Source organism: Anguilla rostrata, chromosome 8, assembly GCF_018555375.3.
Source record: "Anguilla rostrata isolate EN2019 chromosome 8, ASM1855537v3, whole genome shotgun sequence".
NCBI lineage: Eukaryota > Metazoa > Chordata > Actinopteri > Anguilliformes > Anguillidae > Anguilla > Anguilla rostrata.
The window spans coordinates 42,811,798-42,830,286 of NC_057940.1; the positions used below are offsets into that span (position 1 = coordinate 42,811,798).

General features: G+C 40.7%; 1 protein-coding gene across 1 annotated transcript; it reads left to right on the forward strand.

Moving 5' to 3' along the window:
* Window positions 1–8,555: 8,555 nt before the first annotated feature.
* On the forward strand, window positions 8,556–11,571 carry LOC135261767 (G-protein coupled receptor 20). The gene has a single exon (XM_064348372.1). The coding sequence runs from the start codon at window positions 8,556–8,558 to the stop codon at window positions 9,720–9,722; it is 1,167 nt and encodes a 388-aa protein (XP_064204442.1). The 3' UTR covers window positions 9,723–11,571.
* The last annotated feature ends 6,918 nt before the right edge of the window (window positions 11,572–18,489 follow it).

Here is an 18,489-nt window from a genome sequence, read left to right on the forward strand (position 1 = left end):
ACAGCCTGTAGAGCGTAATTTCTTTTTCTCTCGTCACTGGATTAACCTTCAGTTTCCCCCAGGGAGTAGCCTATGTTCTTCTCTCCTGCATTTCCTGAGATGTGCGTGGACTGGCCCCATGTGTGCGTGTTGTCAGTCAGAGCTCCTGGAGCTGCGCGCATGAGAAAGGTGCAGCTGTGACAGGGTGCTGCGATGCTGGGAAATCTTTGCAGACGTCAGTGCAGAGGGGAAATGTGTGGGTCGGCTATGCTCCACCAGGATAGCTTTCCAAGAAAGCTTCAGCCCATTCCCCGCGTTGAACAAAGTCTTGACAATATGCTGCCAAAACGTACCAAAACTATACATGTACATTATACATGTATTGTCTATTTATTTGTTTGTTTGTTTGTTTGTTTGTTTTTATTGACAGATGTCTGTCAGCATGTAGTACTTTCACATAGCATGCGTGCTGGATCCTTCTAACACTTTGTTTACCTCCTTGGATGACAACTGTGAGCCAGTCAACAACCAGAATATCCATGCATTCATCAGTGGTGTGATCACTGCAGTCATAAGTGCTTCCGCATTTCCGTATTAGTTCTTCTCATAAATGTCATCCGGTTTCTGCGGAAATTCATGGAAAGAACATGTTTGCATAGGGAAAGAGCATTTGACAGTCTTCCAAATTATTAAAAATGTTCATATTTCTCTCATGTTTCGATGACGTTGGCCCAGATAAAATCGAGGGGGTCCTTGTGGCATATTTAGGCACACAGAAAGGAACTTGTCAGCCCTCTTACAAGTGGCAGACAGGTCAGGGGCATACAAAGATTGGTCTTGCTGTGGAGGCCAAAGAAAGAGAAACCTCTTATTTCATTATTTTTTCACAGGGGGACCAAAGCACCTTCCAAGCACTGCAGTTAATGTATATTGGAGCATAGCATTGCTATGGCTTGTACTCATTGCTATGGCTTGCATATATTCAATAACACCATTTAGCCAGGGCTGTAAGCCCTACCATGCGGTCGCCAATGATGATTTGTATTGCGTCAGACTACAGGGTTGTGAGGGCGTGAGGCAGTCACTGCCAAGTGCCACTGGGTAAGTGAGTGGGTAAGCAGTCTACTGCATTGCGTCATGGCATGACAGCTTTCCACACTTCTAAAGCTTCCCATCCTGGAGTGGTCAATGTCGATCCGACAAGCCTGCACTCACACACAAGTGAACCGTGTGGAGCACTGGTGAGGAACAAGAGTCTTCAGCTGTCCAAAAAGTGTACAGTGCAGCACAAACCTGGCCTCTCAGTAAGGGAGGTTTTCATTGATCTTTGTCTCACTGTGCACCAGACTCCTCTAGTTCATTGGGGTGCAGAAAACTACCCATGAAGTGTAATCCTACAGTGAAATGGCTGCACAGCTCTTCAGAGTGGAAAGAAGTAGCAGCTGGCAGTGATCTACTTTAGAGGAGGGTGTATTCTCCTCAAATTTATGGAGGGTAGTACAATGATAATGCCAAATTTGGAGAAAAGAAAAAAACATGGGTGAATATTAGATAATAAAAATCAAATGCATCAGACTGAGTTGTGGTATGCTGGCTGTAAATCAAAAGATTCATTCAGAGGACAATGATGGAGGAATCAGACCACCCTGAGTTAGTCCACAGACAGGCATATCCAGTCATCCCCAAGCACTAGTCAAGCAAGTATGGGAGAGCAAAGACTTCTGGGAGCTCAGAGGAGACAGAAATAGGGATTTTATTCTTTAGCCACTTCATGAGATAACCACCAGCTGTCTTCAGAATCATTGAAAAATGCAGTGCTATTGCCATATTATCTGTTTCATTGTCTGCGAACTGACTTTCAGGCATATTTAGCATTAACTTCTATCTGTGTGTCAAGTTTATAAACAGCCCTATTGAATACTTTAAATGTTTAAATGTATAGCATAGTAGACAGGTACATTACATTACATTACATTACAGGCATTTTGCAGACGCTCTTATCCAGAGCGACGTACAACAAAGTGTATAACAATAACCAGGAACAAGTATGACGAAAACCCTAGAGAGAAGTACCGGTCCAAGTGCAGGGAACAACCGCATAGTTCAACTTGGACCCTGAAGGTTAAACTGAAGGTACCTATGGAAATGTTGGGTGTGAAGCACAGAGAAAACCTGAACCAATCCTGTATCACACATGTATGACTTTTATCAGTTCTAATTTTTCATCGTAGGATTTCTCGGCAGAAATAAAAAAAACAGAAAGCCCATATATTTAAGGTATGTCAATCTGCTTAAACCGTACAGTAGTGCTGTACTTTCAACAAGGCCGGATTACATTTCTCTTTGTCCTATTTGAATGGCAGTAAAAATGTTTGCATATTGGGGCAACATCTTGGTGCTTTGTCTAGCTTTCTTCCACGGTCCTATTTTGGGCTCGCATGCAGCGTTTCTTCCCAGTGGAATGTTTGTCATGAAGAGAGAAAAAAAGTTTTCTATATATATGTCCCCAGAGAAAGGTTTCCAGGATTTCTGCCAGCATGGAAATACCTTAATTTGTCAACAAGTGCTTTTTTCACATGATTGAGTTAGAAGGCCCAGACGAGCCAGGGTTTTATAGCTGCTGTGGGCGATCTCCATGTTATAGTCGTTAAACGAGTGAAAGTGTGCCAAATTGTTAACAAAAATGGGTCAGCATGACAGCCTGTTATGTGTGGGGATCTTTCGGATTGCTGCACCTTATATCATTTTTGGCTGGACCGCAACAGCGGGGCCAGCCCTATAAACGCGAATGTCTGTGAGTGACTAACTGACTGAGTGAGTGATGAAGTTACACCATTGGTTGGCCGGATCACGTGTGTTAGGTCCAGCCATATATTAGGTTTTAACCAGGTCTTGTTAATGCTAATGTTCTTACATCCTATCATGGTGTTATACATTATTATATGAATTTATTGCATTTATGTTTCCCTGGTTATAAGAAACTGTACATATCCCACTGAAGTTTCCTAGTTTATATCCAGTCGAATGTTATAGCTACTGTACATTCTGATGCTCGTTAAAAAGAAGAATCAGATTGAATATCTGTATGAACATTTCAACTTGTGTCACTCACTAATAGTCCTATCCTAAGGCTGGGAGAAATATCCTTGTGTCCATGTTTTGTTCAGTCACTCATAACATCAACCTTTTGCACCCCATCCTCCCAACACACACACACACACACATAAATGATGCTATGATCAATCATACAGTGAGAACTATATTTTTTCCTTTTTAAGTGAAAAATACTGGAATAAATGTGCTCCAAATGTTTAAAGATATTCCGTAAAAGGGAAACTGGGGGAAAAAAACACTTCATCAAGGTAAAATGCTATCATTTCTGTTGCTTCCTTGAAATCAGCATCAAAGCTGGAATCCCAGAAAGACTGTGATGCAGGGGTTTACAGGAAATGCACTATTGGACGTGACAAAAATAAGCCCACAAATTGCCACTCCTGGGAGATGGCGACCTAGAGAAGATCCTTGGGATGTGCACACTGCTTCTGAGAGATGACTCATCTTACAGGAAATGGAGGATTTGTTTAGACACCTCTGGTGAAAAGGATGTGGATCTTCTTTCCTGTGACCTGCACTCTATCATCCTCATCAGTATGAATACATGAACCTGTCTTGGGAAAAGTGTGACGTCTGTCAAAAGAAGTGGCATGAGAGATTTTTCCCCTTGAATTTAAATGCCACCTTCTCTCTTTAGTTTCTCTCTAATCCTGATTGGTGAAAAGCACTCAGCTCAATTATAGTTGACAACAGTCAACTGCCAACTGCCATATATAGCTCATTCCCCCCACTGAGCTGTGTAGTGGTTCTACTCATGGGCAAAAAGAAGGCATCACTCACACACACGCCATGTCTAAGGAACAACCATGGCCCTATTTAATTGCTCATGTGTTGTGTAAATAAGAGATTCTGCTCTAACATGAAATCTGAGACATCCAATGTTATGCCCTTGTCAGTAAAAGGTGCAAGATAAACTAATTTTTGTCAGCAAAAATGCCTGACCCACAATATTTCTGCTATTTTTGTAAAACTCAACTCATTGTACCTTCCAAAGTGACTTAATTTGATATTATTTTTGTTTTAATAGGAATTTATATGACATTTTGCGGTTTATGGTCATCTTTTAGTTTGAGCTACCTTTAATGAGTAATAATGAGTATAGTTTCGCAAGCTACATTTCTCTTTACAGCTTGACTGGAGTTCAACTACTTTCAGCATGCAGTAATTGGTTGTTTGTACAGTTATGCTTTCAGAGTGGTTTCCCTAACACCGATGGTAGTTTAATATCTGCGTTCTGATGAGGCCAACTGCTTTTACACATTAACATATGGTCATAATAGAGAAAAAAAGATATGTCCCTTCCTTTGTTTTTTGAAGTTGCATGTCAGTCTCTTTGAATCCATTTGAAAAATTATTTTCCTACATAGCTCATTGGCACCTTATTGAGCCCATTTCGTTGGTAAGCAACTGCACAGCTCCTTGTGATGTCAAAGCAGCAGTAAACTCGGAAAGTTCTGGCTCCTCCTCAAGAGTCTAAGCCCAGGAGAAAAGGAGGGAGCAGAGGGCTGCAGCCAGACAGGAGAGCGGAAGGCAGAGGGCACTCAAAGAGAAACTGACACTGGGAAACAGACAGAGATATGAATCAACTGAGAGCCTGGGAGAAACTGGGGAACAAGGACAAAACATCAACAAGAAGTGCAACTAACGTGGACTTTGAGACAAGAAACAGAGACACTGAGGACCAGAGAAAATAAGATACACTGAGAAATTCAGAGACAGGTGAACTGAGAAACGATGAGACTCTAGGAGACAGGCATACCCTGTGGCTCTTACAGAACCGAGAGTGGACATTATTTAGGCAGAGTGAATGAAGATGCTGCACAGAAAAAATCAGTCCCAGGGTGCACTGCAGCTGAACTTCGGCTCCTGTAGAGGAAGGGAAAAAATGGAGAAGTAAGAGCATCTGTCAATCACAGCTCGAATCCTTGGATCCTGAAATCAGACTTGCTTTTCAGTAGGTGCAGATTTTCATCTACTGTGTGCTGGTCAAAAGGTCAAACTGCCTTTGCATGGAGGTAGGTAAAACGATTATAAAATGAGATGAATCTAGTTTATTTGGGATTATAGTTAGTTATTTTTATTAAAAATGAGTTTTCTATTAAAAGGCACAAGAGTAATTATATAAACATTTAGCAATAGGCAAAGTTATCATAGTTTGCTTTCTTTACTTTGCTGAGTCAGACTTTTATTTTAAATCTGTAATTAAGGTCCTAGACTAAATATCCATTATGCTTTCTCCTAAATTTTTTTCAGAAAATGTTTAGAAATAATTCAGGCAGAACTTTTTGGATTGGCTTTGCCAGTAGTAAGACGTGCGTGACGGATCTAATGTTTGTTTTTCTTGAAAATAGGCAAAAAAATGTGTAAATGAGTGAAATTAGACATATAAGACAAAATTGCATTGTAAGAGACCACGAGCAACTAGACACACTGTACATTTAGGAGTGCATTACAATAATGAAACAATTAAAGCTATTATTTTTCTTTTTGTGCTAGCCAAGGCTTCTTTGGAATCACAAATTAGTGCATACTGATTGACACTTCTCTATGGGTCCTAAACTCATTCTGTCTAGTGAGATTTGATGAGTACTCTGTCAAACAATAAAGCCAAAGATTCTCATGGATAGAAAAAATAATGGAGTAGATATTTAATGAGATCTTAACCTCTCTCACACAACATATTTAGCTGGTCAGTTCTCCCGTTTCCTTTTTAAGCAGGGCTGTTCTTTGATTTTTGGCTACGGCCATGTGCATATTATGAATACTTAGCCCACATCAATCCCTCGCTGCTGAGAAATGGAGACATTTTGGACTTGGGAAATGAGGAAATATCAGGAGCAAAGCCCTCAGGTTTCCATTACTTTTAAGTTGTTTTAAAACTAGTTTAACTGCTACAAAGCCAGCTGGTTTAAAACCAATATAAACTGCGGTTCACTAAAACGTTAGGTCATGTGTTTCATCTACTTTTAGCTTCTTTCTTGGCATTTGTCTTGTTGCTGCAAATCAGAGTCCTGTGCGTTATGGGCAGAGGATAAGTGGACATCATCGTTTGACCCCAGTCAAATAATTCCCTTATTTGGGAATTAGCCAGCGTCAGGCTGCATTTCTGTGTTTAACTTTGACCCACTCAGAAAAGGCTCCTGCCCTGAAGGAAAAAGTCGTTAAAAAGTTACATTAAAAATATTGGTAAAAACCCAGCCCTTCTCTATGTTTAAAACATGGGTTACATTCTGACATAAAGCAAAGTATTATGGGAATGTAATTTCTGAAAGTGAAAGCACATTTAGAAATGAGTTCCTCCGCAAGGTGACGAAATTCAGATTAAACGCGAATGCTTTGCGTCCAGGCTCTGGGATCTGTGCACGCTGCAGAAGCAAAGGAACCGCGCGCGACGCAGGGGCCACAGGCCATTAGGAATCGAGCTCACGCAAGTCTAAATCGTTAGCAGCAGAGAACGGGCAGCGCACACAGGGGCTCTGTCAGCTGCGCTGAGGCGAGATTCCCTTAGATTATGTGCTGTACACAAATAAACACGGTCACACAATGCATTTCAAAAGGCTTGGAGCCCTCTCCACCCCCTCTCCCTCCCACCCACATACAGACACGCACACACAAACACACGCACACATGCACACACACCCAGCTCTGCGTGTGGTCGTGTCTCTCACAAACATGTAGGATGTTGGCTGCTAATGGGAGGCTTCCTGTGGAGTAGAGCTGTTAGCCTCTGCACATCATCTCTACAGTTTGCAGATGTCAAAATAGTATTATGTATCTGTAATGGTTTAAAATTTGTTGCACAGCAAGGGAACCGACTAAAGCTATGACACAGTATGAATGGACTACAAACTGTAACTAGTCTCAACGCAATTAAATTAGCTAAAACTAGCCTTGTATTTCAACAGTTCTAATATGCCAGCTTTACCTATTTTTTTTTATTTTTTAGTCTGGGTTCCAAAGGTGTTGATTCAATTCTATTCTCACATTTGATGCCAGTTCTGGGGTGTTTAGAAGCTATCCTGTTAACTGTCCATCTGTCCCTTTCAGTCAGCTTTGACTTGCAAGTCACTATTCCTCTTTGCTGATGCTCTTTGCCATATGCTGTCATCATTTCCCCTTGCTAAATTAAATAATTCAGCAGTTTTTCTGATTGATGTGCCTGAAATTTAGCTCTCGTTCTCTGGAGCTCTGTTAATTTTCTCATGTTGCTTTGGAAACTGGAATATCAAAGTGCTGACGGACTGGAAACTGGAAAGATTTCTGCTGACAGATTTGGAGACTGATAAATCAAAGCGCTAACAGATGAGTCATATTAAGTTGAATGCCAATTAAAAATATATATTAATTGGCCTTTGTGTAATTGACTTTGTAATTTAGTTGCTTCAACGTTAAAATGGTTTTTATACGATGTTTCCACAGGTAGTTTTAATATGCTTTGTTGTTAATAAGGCATTGTATCCATATTTTGTTAAGTGTCTTTTGTTTTATTGAAGTCTAGTTTGATCTTACCAAGCACATGATCAGAGAATTGGTCTTATGAACCAAACATGAAAATTTGTGACCTTATTTTTTGCTTGCTATAAAGCAATCCAAAGCAAACAGCTCCACTCAATGTGGATGAAAGAAGCCTCACTCTCCCATCAGTAGTTGATGCATCATAAAGAGGCTTTAAGTAGTGGCAATTTAAATAAATACACCAAACATGTTGTAAGAGTATTTTGCTCATCAACTCTAATGGTGTGCTAAAGTGTTCTGTAGCATTTTTTATCTGAAATAAGCAAGGACTAAACTATGTCCCATCATAGTTATATATGTATAATGCACTTTGAAAAAACTGAAACAACAGAAAAGCTAATGAAACAAAATCTAGTTAGCTGTGAAAAAAGTCACTTGTCACTAAGTATTACTTGACTGCATCGATGACCTGCTGGATGCATAAATGTGTCTGAACTGGTGGGCGTCACACTTCAAAATAGTGGCCAATTGAAGCATGCGTTTCTGCTGAAAGACATGAATAATGAAATGTAGCTGTGTATTTCTCTATTACTGACAAATTACTGAACCCTAATCACACTGTACTGAGAGGTATGGTGCCACCAGGGATTTTGGGCCCCATGAAAAGATCTCACGTTGGGCCCCAGCACCCCAGAAAATCCAATGTTCTAATAATTTGAGGGCCCCTGTCAGTCAGGGCCCCTGCAATTGTCCTAACTCCCCTCGCCCCCTCACAGCACCCCTGATGATTGGCAGTAGCGTGCTGCCTTCACATAGACAAAAAGAATCCTCAATACTCTTTAAACAAAGCAATTCTGTGTGAAGAAAGGATTAGATTGAAATGTTTGTTTATGTCATTTATTCCAGAGCAGTTTATAAATCCTTGTAAATTTGTGAATCATGTCACTTTTCAGGGCATGTCTTTCTTTTAGGGATTGTTTCTCAAATAGAAGTTCAACCACATTGCCATGGAGACGTCCATGAGTGTGTTCGTCAACAGCACGTCTGGCCCCATGGACAATGACTCCCTCAGGGAGGAGCCGTACCTGAAGCAGCTGGCACACTTGGATGAGGGCCTCTACAATGACTATTACAGCCTGTGGATTGCCTTGCTGGTCATCAACTTGCTCATCTTCAGTATGGGCGTGCTCCTCAACAGTCTGGCGCTCTATGTCTTCTGTTTCCGCACGGTCGCCAAAACCACACCCGTCATCTACACCATCAACCTGGCGGTCACAGACCTGCTGGTGGGCCTGTCCCTGCCTGCCCGCATCGTGCTCTACTACAGCGGGGGCAAGTGCCCGGCCTGCTCGTACGTCCACATCTTCAGCTACTTCGTCAACATGTACTGCAGCATCCTCTTCCTCACCTGCATCTGCGTGGATCGCTACCTGGCCATCGTTCAGGCGGAAGCCTCGCGCAAGTGGAGAAGCCCCGCCGTTGCCAAGGGCGCCAGCGTCTGCGTCTGGCTCTTCGCCATCGTGGTGACCTACTCCTCCCTGACCGGGGCCTTCTCGCAAACCTCCTGCTGCCTGTCCAAGCTCTTCACCCTCACGGTCTTCGAGTTCCTGCTGCCGCTGGTGGTGATCGCCGCCTTCACCATGCGGGTGGCCTGCGCCCTGGCCAGCCCCCGGCTGATGCGCCGCAGCCGCGAGCACAGGATGAGGGCCATCCAGCTGCTGGTCACCGTGCTGGTCATCTTCACCGTCTGCTTCACGCCCTTCCACGTCCGGCAGGTGCTGGTCCACTTCTGGCCGGACCTGCCTCACCACGTGGCCGTCTACCACGCCACCGTCACCCTCAGCAGCCTCAACAGCTGCCTGGACCCCGTGGTCTACTGCTTCGTCACCAACAACTTCCGGGCGGCGGTGAGGGGCGTGTGCCGACGGCCGGAGCCCGAGCCGGGCAGTGGAGAGGCGGCCAGCGTGCAGAAGAGCTCCAAGGGCTCAGGGACCGTCATGGCGGCAAACCCTAGCGTGAAGACGGCTAACATGAACACCTCACCCCACAGTGCCCTGAGAGAACTACAGAAGGGGGCGGGAGAAAAAAAGGGAGACTGTGTGGAGGGGCAGGGGGAAGAGAAGGGGAACAGCCAATCGGCAAGCAAAACAAAAGACATAACAGGAAATACATGAGAGGAGGAACGACCTTAAGAAGGCCATCACATTTGACTGAATTGTGCTGGTATTTTGATTGAGTGTTAGGTCGGTACTCAGCCCTGGAGAATATGAATGGGTGGTTTCAGTGAAGGATGACATATGATTACTTTTCTATAATGTATACTGCAATTTGGTGTTTTTTATATGTGTATAAAATATGCTTATATATGCATTTAGAATGCTGTTATTTGTAATATTTCATGTGTTTGCTTTTAAAACCCATCACAAGTCAGTCGTGACAAAAGCCAGCCTTTAAAAAAAACACTTTCAAGAAGTTTTATCAGATTAAACAAAGAAATTGTTTAAATCCTGTCAAAAATGTTATTTTTGGATTGTTTGCTTTGTGTTTAAATTCTCCTAGAGCTGTGCAGACTGGGAAATTAGGAATAACTTACGGTTGTTCATCCTTTACTGAATTTAAAAAATAAAAAAAACAACATCCACCATATTACCCTCTCCGGTGTGGTGTCACCAGTTGAGCCTCTTAAGTGCAAGGGTCACTGAAACTTAGTGTGGGTACGCAGTAAAATGTCCAGTGTCAATTCCATTCTAACAGTGTTAATTCAATGCTTAACAGATAACATTTGGTCCCACTTGACCTCCAATGCATTCACCCATGGGTCAGAGACTGTTTAATATTCTACAGGCTGCTCTTTATTACAGAGAAGCTAGAGCAGACTGTGGGAGGTATCTCTATCACAGATAACAATATCATGTTTTGTTTTGCTTTGTTTCATTCACTTGCAAGAGCTTTTGTGAGGGATTTGAAAGTGAATGTGTAGAATAGTTAGTTCGTTTGAAAGACCAAGAACATGTCCAGAACTGTCTGGAGCTTGATGTTGGTTTCTATGTATGGCTTTCTATAGATATTAAGCTTTCCACCTAGAAACTGTGAATTTCAAGGATTTTCCTGTACTCATCTGAATGTGTCAGAATGCACTGCATTTCTATAGTATAACATTCTAAAAGAACATCATAACGAAAGGAGAGGGGTGATTCACTTCAACCACCCACAATCTGTAAGATCCACTCGGGTGATGCACAGCAGCCATTTTAACTGGATTGCAGATTATGGGAACAAAGTGGTCATTGCGCATTTCTTTCCATGTTAAATTGAAGAGAGTAGTGGCACAACTTCAAAGGGTTTGCATTTACATTTTCAATTGTGTTGGCTTGGAATATTGCTATTCCTTCTCAGTATAGTGTACATGGATGACTTCTTTGCCGATAACTTGTTGACTGCAGAATACTTAAGTGTTTTTATATAATTACTGATGTACAGTGCTTCACCCTAAATGTCAAATAAAAAAAACACAACACTGGATTACTTTGATTTCACCATGGAGAACATTTTATAGACAGCATATGTGCAATATTAAAGTTTTAAATGCACACAGACAGATATGGGCACATAGTACTTTTTTCCAACATACTATCTAATGGAAAATCTTCTTGAGCTAATGTGTTTACCTTATGCTTAAACAGATCAAACAGGCAGATTTTAAGCCCAGCCCTTAACCTCACAAGACCTGGGGACTCTGGGAAATTATAAAAATGTTCTTGGATTTAAACTTTAACATAATATCAAGTTATTTCTCAAGTTGTGCTTATATTTAATTTACAAAAATAACTAAGATTGAAAAAAGTTACATTGATTTAAAGCAGCATATCTGTGTCTCATGCACCATGACATTTAAATTAAAAAAATTAACATTTGAACGTTAATAATGCGAGAGCTGCCATGATTGTATTATTGTTTTCTCGTGTACTATTTATAAAACATTTTATCGCGTTTTAAATAAAACACACCTGGGATTGATCGTGATTCTCGCACTCTATATGCCTAAAATTGATCATAAATTAAATGTTATTCTTAAACCATGCACACAGCCTGCTTCAGAGATTCATGAGCTGCCCTCAAAAAACCATGACTAAGTTGCTATTTCTAAAAGTCCACTTTGACATGTAAACTTTACGCAGAGATATGATCATATCGACGTAAAAGTGGAGTTTTATAAATAACTACTTAGTCATGGTTTTTTCATAAGCCACTCTTTAAAATCATTTTACTTAAAATGTCTCTGCTAAAAGAAAGATTCCGTGAAGATATTAAATATGGCACTCCTTGGTAAACATTTTTATGAATTGTTTAAAGCATTTTTCCAGTAAGTGCAACTAGATTAAATATAATTTCCACTTTATCTTGTACTGTATATAGATAATTTTCCGGTTAGATATGAATAGAGAAAGTACAAAGTAACGTGACAATTCCTCTGGACATCTCTAATGGAATATAAGTGACTGCCCAATTAGCATTTACCTCAGTGCTTAAACACTTATGAGAAGGACTTATTTGGAGACTGTAAAATATCATAATGTTTAGACTTTGGCAGATGCTTATTTCTGTTTAAAAATGGAATGACGCTGTTTCCCTTTCTGCCAATGCCTCTGAGAATGTCTGTGCCACATTCCAAAGGCAGAAAGAGAAAGGTCAGTCAAGAACTGGTTCCAGTTCACTTTCTATAACGGGCCAGGTCTGATGTCCCTTGTGTAAGCTGACTGTACACTATTCAGTTTCTTGCTCTCAAAAGGATTTGTCTCTTACATGTTAATCTATTCTGACACCTAGTGACCAAATACAGTATGAGAGCAAAAAAAAAGGTTTGAGTATGGTATGTACTAGGTTTCTGGGAGTTATTCCTAAGGATCACGTTTGAGTATGTTACAAAGCTGTGGGAATGAACCATTAGAAAGGAGTCTGACCAATTATTTTGTGGCTTTTAGTTTAACATTACAACTTTGAAAGGAGCAGCATATCACATATATATATATATATATATATATATATATATATATGTTACTTAAGGGTTTGTCAAGAGCAATTTCAAATAGACATAAGCCTATTGCCAGTGTTTAAATAATAATAATTTAATGAGTACAATGAAATTGAATCATGGTACAAATATGGATAGCCACGTTTCATTTTCCGTATAAATTGTACGCCGGTCATATTTTGAATTGTAATTACACAATATGAATGCATCTCTTCACTTTGTATGACAGAGAATGCACAGACGTACTTTCTACTTTCTTACTTTGTGTGGTCTCAAACTTCATTAAAAAAATTAAACCGAATGTTTTGGAGACTGAAGAATATTTATGCATATTTATTATTCTTATTTAAATAATTCTCACACAATTTGGAGTGAATCTTTACTCAGAGTGACTTTGTGCTTTTGCCCCCTTTAATTTAGCTGGTTTTAAACACGGTTTATATGTTTTCTTTACCAAAATTATTACAAGAAAGTTATATTGATGCACTCTTACATGATTACAATAATCATAATGTGTTGCATATTTATTACGTATTTTGTTTTTGTCCCTGTGTGCATTTCTGTCTGCAAAGGGCATCGCTGTCAGGATTCTGCCACTGTTGTTCAAATTCTATTGGGATGGCAAGTTACGCCTTCGCGGGGGCATGCCCCATACCTACACAGCACCGATATGATAATGAAATGATATCTCATAAAAAACACGTTTTCAACGTAAAAAATGCCAAGTTACTCACACATACAAGACATACACCACATATAACTTATTCATTCCGACTGCCAAAATCCAGGCCTGCTACCAGCATTGCTTCGGAATACATCTTATTTCATTTCGGTGAGGCAAGGTAGCCTATATTGTTTGTAGTACCGTAACTTGGCGTCATTTTGATATCAATATGCTACTTTTAATGGCTGCCTGGATTTTGGCGGTCTGAATGAATGAGTTATAGATGGTGTATGTCTTGTATGTGTAAGTAACTTGGCATTTTTGTACGTTGAAAACGTGTTTTTTATGAGATTCCAACTACTTCACCAGCTAATTAGCTAAGCAAGCAAAGCCAGCTAACAGCTTGACGACGCAAAGGCAAACTAATGCTGGAGCTAGTTTGCTAGTCAGCTAAACAGCCTCTTTCTCAATTATCTACTTCACTTATTTTACAACTAAAATGCCACTGTGACGATAATGTGCTTCTTCCACCGGAATTAGTACTGTCGGCTAACCGCTTTATCAATTAAAAGACTTGAAAACGGAACCAACGCACAAACGGCCCGTTAAGGTTAACAAAACAAACTATGAAATGGACGTACTGGTCAAGTCGATATAGACTAAACCATTAACACAAAGGTTTGTGATGATTTAAGCAAGTTACTTTACCGTTCATTTCAAAAATATAGAACGAACAGAAGCATTATCATATATGAACCAGAGAATATTATTTACCAGCAAGAGAATTCTTGGAACGTTAGATCACAGAAGTCAGCCTTCTTTATGAATGGTTAGAATCTCATATGCTATTGTCGGGTTAAGTCACAATAGTAAGACGTGGAATCTGCTATAAATTAAACTCACTTTACAGCAGGTTTTCAGATTGTTAGCAGCATAAGAAGAGAGAAGCACGAACGAAGAAACACAAAATAATTGCATAAAAACGAGATGGAAAAAAAGTTGGAGGGGATGGGCGGAGAAAAGGAGTCGATGGAGGGAATTCTACAACAGCAGCAGCTGTTTGATGGACAGCTTACAGGGAGTGTCATAGACGAGGAGGAAAATAAGGTAGCATATTTTAACATGCGTGCTAAGGTTAGAACATAAGGACAGCTAAAAGGTTCTTTCTGATTTCCCAAGACCACAGTCAGTAATCCTAACACTTTTTTCAGTGTTTCAGTAAAAAGAGATAAAAGTGCGTTTGTGTAAATGACAGTACATTTCTAGTAAAATGGTTACATTTGCAGATGTTACTGAACTCGATTTATAGCCTAGATGGACTAAACGGCCTGTTCTCATCAGTAGCCTACATATGTTTTTCTGTCCTTAGGAGACTGGGACTGAGCAGGTGGCCGCCATAGGGGCACAGGTTAATAATCTGTCAAAAACAGTAGAACAGGTCCTGTTGATGATGGAAACTATGGAAAAGAGGATTGCTGGCCTGGAGAAGGCTCTGTATGAACACCGCATGCCAATCCGGGAAGAAATTGGAAACGCGATAGTGATGTGTGCTGGAGAGAGCACAGGAGAGACCTGTCAGCGCGAAGGAGAGAATAAGGGCGATCAACAGAGCGGAGCGGAAAACGGCGAGAAAGAGAAAGGTGGGGAGGAGGGGGAAAGTGCAGAAAAAACTCCAACTGAGAAGGATAAACAAGGGAAAGGACAGAGAAAGAAGTGGACCTGTTGGACATCAGCTAAAATGTGTGGGCACAGGAAAAAAACTGCCAGATCTGAGGACAAGAAAGAAATAACAAGGGATGAGGGGAAAAGTGATGGGGAGGAGCAGAATAAAGCTGGGGAAGGCATGAGTGGGAAGGAGGAAAGACAAATTAAAGATGAAGAAAAGAAAGAAAAGAATGTGGGACAAAGTGAGGAGGATGGAACTGAAAAAGAAAAGAAGGAAGGAGAGAAAGGCCAGAAAAAGAGATTGAGTTTTTGGATGTCGATAACAAAGAGGTGGCAGAAGAAGAAGAGCAGGGCTGAGGAAGAGAAGCAAGGAATGAGGAATTCAAAGAAAGAGAAAGCAAAATAAGAGGTAATAAATGAGTAGCAGCGTCCATGCAGCAATGAACCCTAGTGATTGTGGACTAAAAAAAAAAAATTAACTGCAATGTTGTAAATTTCATGTTTTTCACACTGCCTTTTTCTTACTCTCTTTTTCACTGTTTCATTCTTAGCCTCTATGTCTCTTTCTTGCTCTCTTCTGTTTTTCTGGTTGTCTCTCTCTGATTCCCAACCTTTCTTTCTTTTTTTGTTTCTTTCTTTTCTTGCATACTCTGTTCTCTTTCTTGCTTTCTTATTCTTTTTCTCTTTCTTGCTGTCTCTCTCTGACACCCTCTCTTTCTCTCTCTTGCTCTCTTTCCCTCTGTTTCTCTCTCTATTTCTTTCTTTCTTCCTCTCCTTCTCATAGCTTCTTTCTTTCTCTCGCTCTTTCCTTATTAAATATATTAAAAGATTTGGTTATGAAGCAGTTGTATATGTGTCTTTCATAATCACAACACAAACGAGAAGAGTGCACTCAGTAGAGCTTATACAAATGCCAGACCAAAATATGTTTCAGCAGATTAAATAATTAAGAGCAGAAGTTGGCGCAAAATCCTGGAATAGATTTGCCCTTGCTGGGAACCCCGGGGTTAAAGTTGACTTGCTAGTGACAATGTTTACGACCAGAGCATTATCGAGTGAGTAAAGCTCATAGTGTAACTACCGCGTGTCATTGGGATGGCAGGTATACCATCCCGCCAAGTTACGCCTTGGCGGGGGCATGCCCCATACCTATACAGCACCGAGAGTTTGGCACTTTTTCAGGGTTCCCCACAGAAATAACCACAACAGCCACAGACACTCAGCCCTTAAAAACATTAAATTCTGTACATTCTGACCCCATTTCAAGAGACAGATTTCATAAACAACTTCACATGTCCACACAATAAAGCCGCAAACTAAGGGGATTTTGCGTTTTCTCCTTCTTCTTCTTCTTCTTCTCTTTCTTCTTCTTCTTCTTCTCATTCTTATTTTTCCTGCCGCCTATCCCACTAACAACATGTCTCCCCACTGGACATTTTACCGACACCAGCCAAATCTTCACCTACACGACCCAATCAAAAACTCGCATACACACGCAAAATACCCATACCTTTTTACTCTGAAACATTTCCAGTTTAAACAGCTTGTCTGCCTGTGGCCTCGTGGGCAAGGTTACAGCCTTGGGAACATGAGGTCCTAAGTTCAAGCCCAGCTAGAAACACATCTCTTTAACCTGCTTTTACCCTCACTAATAATTGTCTACTGCTTCTCAATTATTGCTTTTGCACCATATCTACCCGCCGTTCACCGAACGTATACACTGCATTATGACGTACCGCCTGCACGTTCAGTTATTAACCGGCTACAACATTGCAAAGCCATATGGATTCAACGGGAGCTCTTCTGTGCTTACTGGCCTGTGTTCTTCTTTAAAACTACAGACAGGTTTGCTAATGATATTTCACGCATTGCATAGCTATGTCATGGTGCTGCACTAACAAAGTCACAGACTGGTAAATCTCCGGTTGAAGGATTGAATCCCGCCTCGCCCTCAGGCAGATCATTTCCTCTTTTACACTAATGTTTTCTTACGCTTATATTTGCTTTACCAGAACTCACTCACGGCCACCCATATGCATTTCATGACGGCAAATGTATTCCTTCTATTAAAAAGTTACACCAGTTCACCACTGTGCCATTTCTACTAACTATATTTCTTCACTTGGCTACCGTACAAAACCTTCTTATCAGCAAACGCCTCGTTTCTACATTCATGTTACCTCGCCCTGTTCTCTATCTAGCCACATTCAAACAATTACTACGTATGTACGTTCTGCAACTCCACATTAAAACATTACATTTAAAATCATGACTCACTCATAATTATAACTACTACTGAACATGACAAAAGCGCATCGCTGAAATAGATTACACATGTTACTTAACCCTCCACTTCAATGACTAATGTTTTATACAGACTGTTATATATACCGTTCCTATATATATTCCTTGAAAGAATTGAGGAAATATTGGGTAGCATTGCATTCGGAATACATCTTATTTCATTTCGGTGAGGCAAGATAGCCTATATTGTTTGTAGTACCGTAACTTGGCGTCATTTTGATATCAATACTTTTAATGGCAGGCCTGGATTTTGGCAGTCTAAATGAATGAGTTATAGATGGTGTATGTCTTGTATGTGTGAGTAACTTGGCATTTTTGTACGTGTTTTTTATGAGATTTTATATTACCCCACTAGATGGCGGTAGTTGTAATTAATTTAAACTCAGCTGGATGCCTTTGAACAAGTTGAATTTTCTGCAGTAAAGACTCTGGTCGTCTGACGTCCAGAGAGATTTTCTTACAGACCTAACATGTCAAGGTCAGATACTTACACCACATGCAGATTTACTGGTTTCATTCACAGGGATTAAAATTTAATTTCTAATCATGTGATTGGTCTGCCAATCTGCACAGCAGCAGGTCTTTGACATGGTAAATGGACTGCATTTATATAGCTATACAATTGATGCCTCTCATTCACCCATTCACACACTCACGCCAAAGGTAAAAGGCTGCCATGCAAGGTACCAACCAGCTCGTTGGGAGCAATTAGGGGTTAGTTGTCTTGCTCAGGGACACTTCGACACGCCCAGGGTGGGGGATCGAACCAGCAACCCTCCAACTGCCAGACAACCGCGCTTACCTCCTGAACTATGTCGCCCCATGTCATCGCCAGTGTTGTGTAAAAGAAAAGTTGCCATTTTGGCTTTTATAGTTACTCAAAAATCCTAAATGATAAAACCATAATGCTTATTGGTAAATGGGAAGAGAATCCCACAGCTGTGGTTCTGTTTCTTGGGCACTGTACCTGATAACTAGGAGAGGGGAGCATTCAATTGCACGGAATGGCCCTCCTGCCACATGTTCTGTAACCTGTGTCTGCTTATTGTTCTCAATGTTTTTATATGTCCTGCTTCCAAAATGGGCAAAATTCCCTTCTTGAATGCAAGAGCCTGTAACACAATGATTGCACATATCCATCGGACCCACAAACAGCCTGTGTCCGTAAGCTGAAACCTGCTGACTACTGAGTTTTAAGGGTTAAGCATCAGTAATGAAAAGTATCTTGGAGACTTGATGGGATTGCTGTAACATTTTTGTACTGCACAGCTAGATC

Coding starts and splice junctions, on each gene's coding strand:
- LOC135261767 (XM_064348372.1), top strand. CDS start 8,556: ATGGAGACGTCCATGAGTGTGTTCGTCAACAGCACGTCTGGCCCCATG.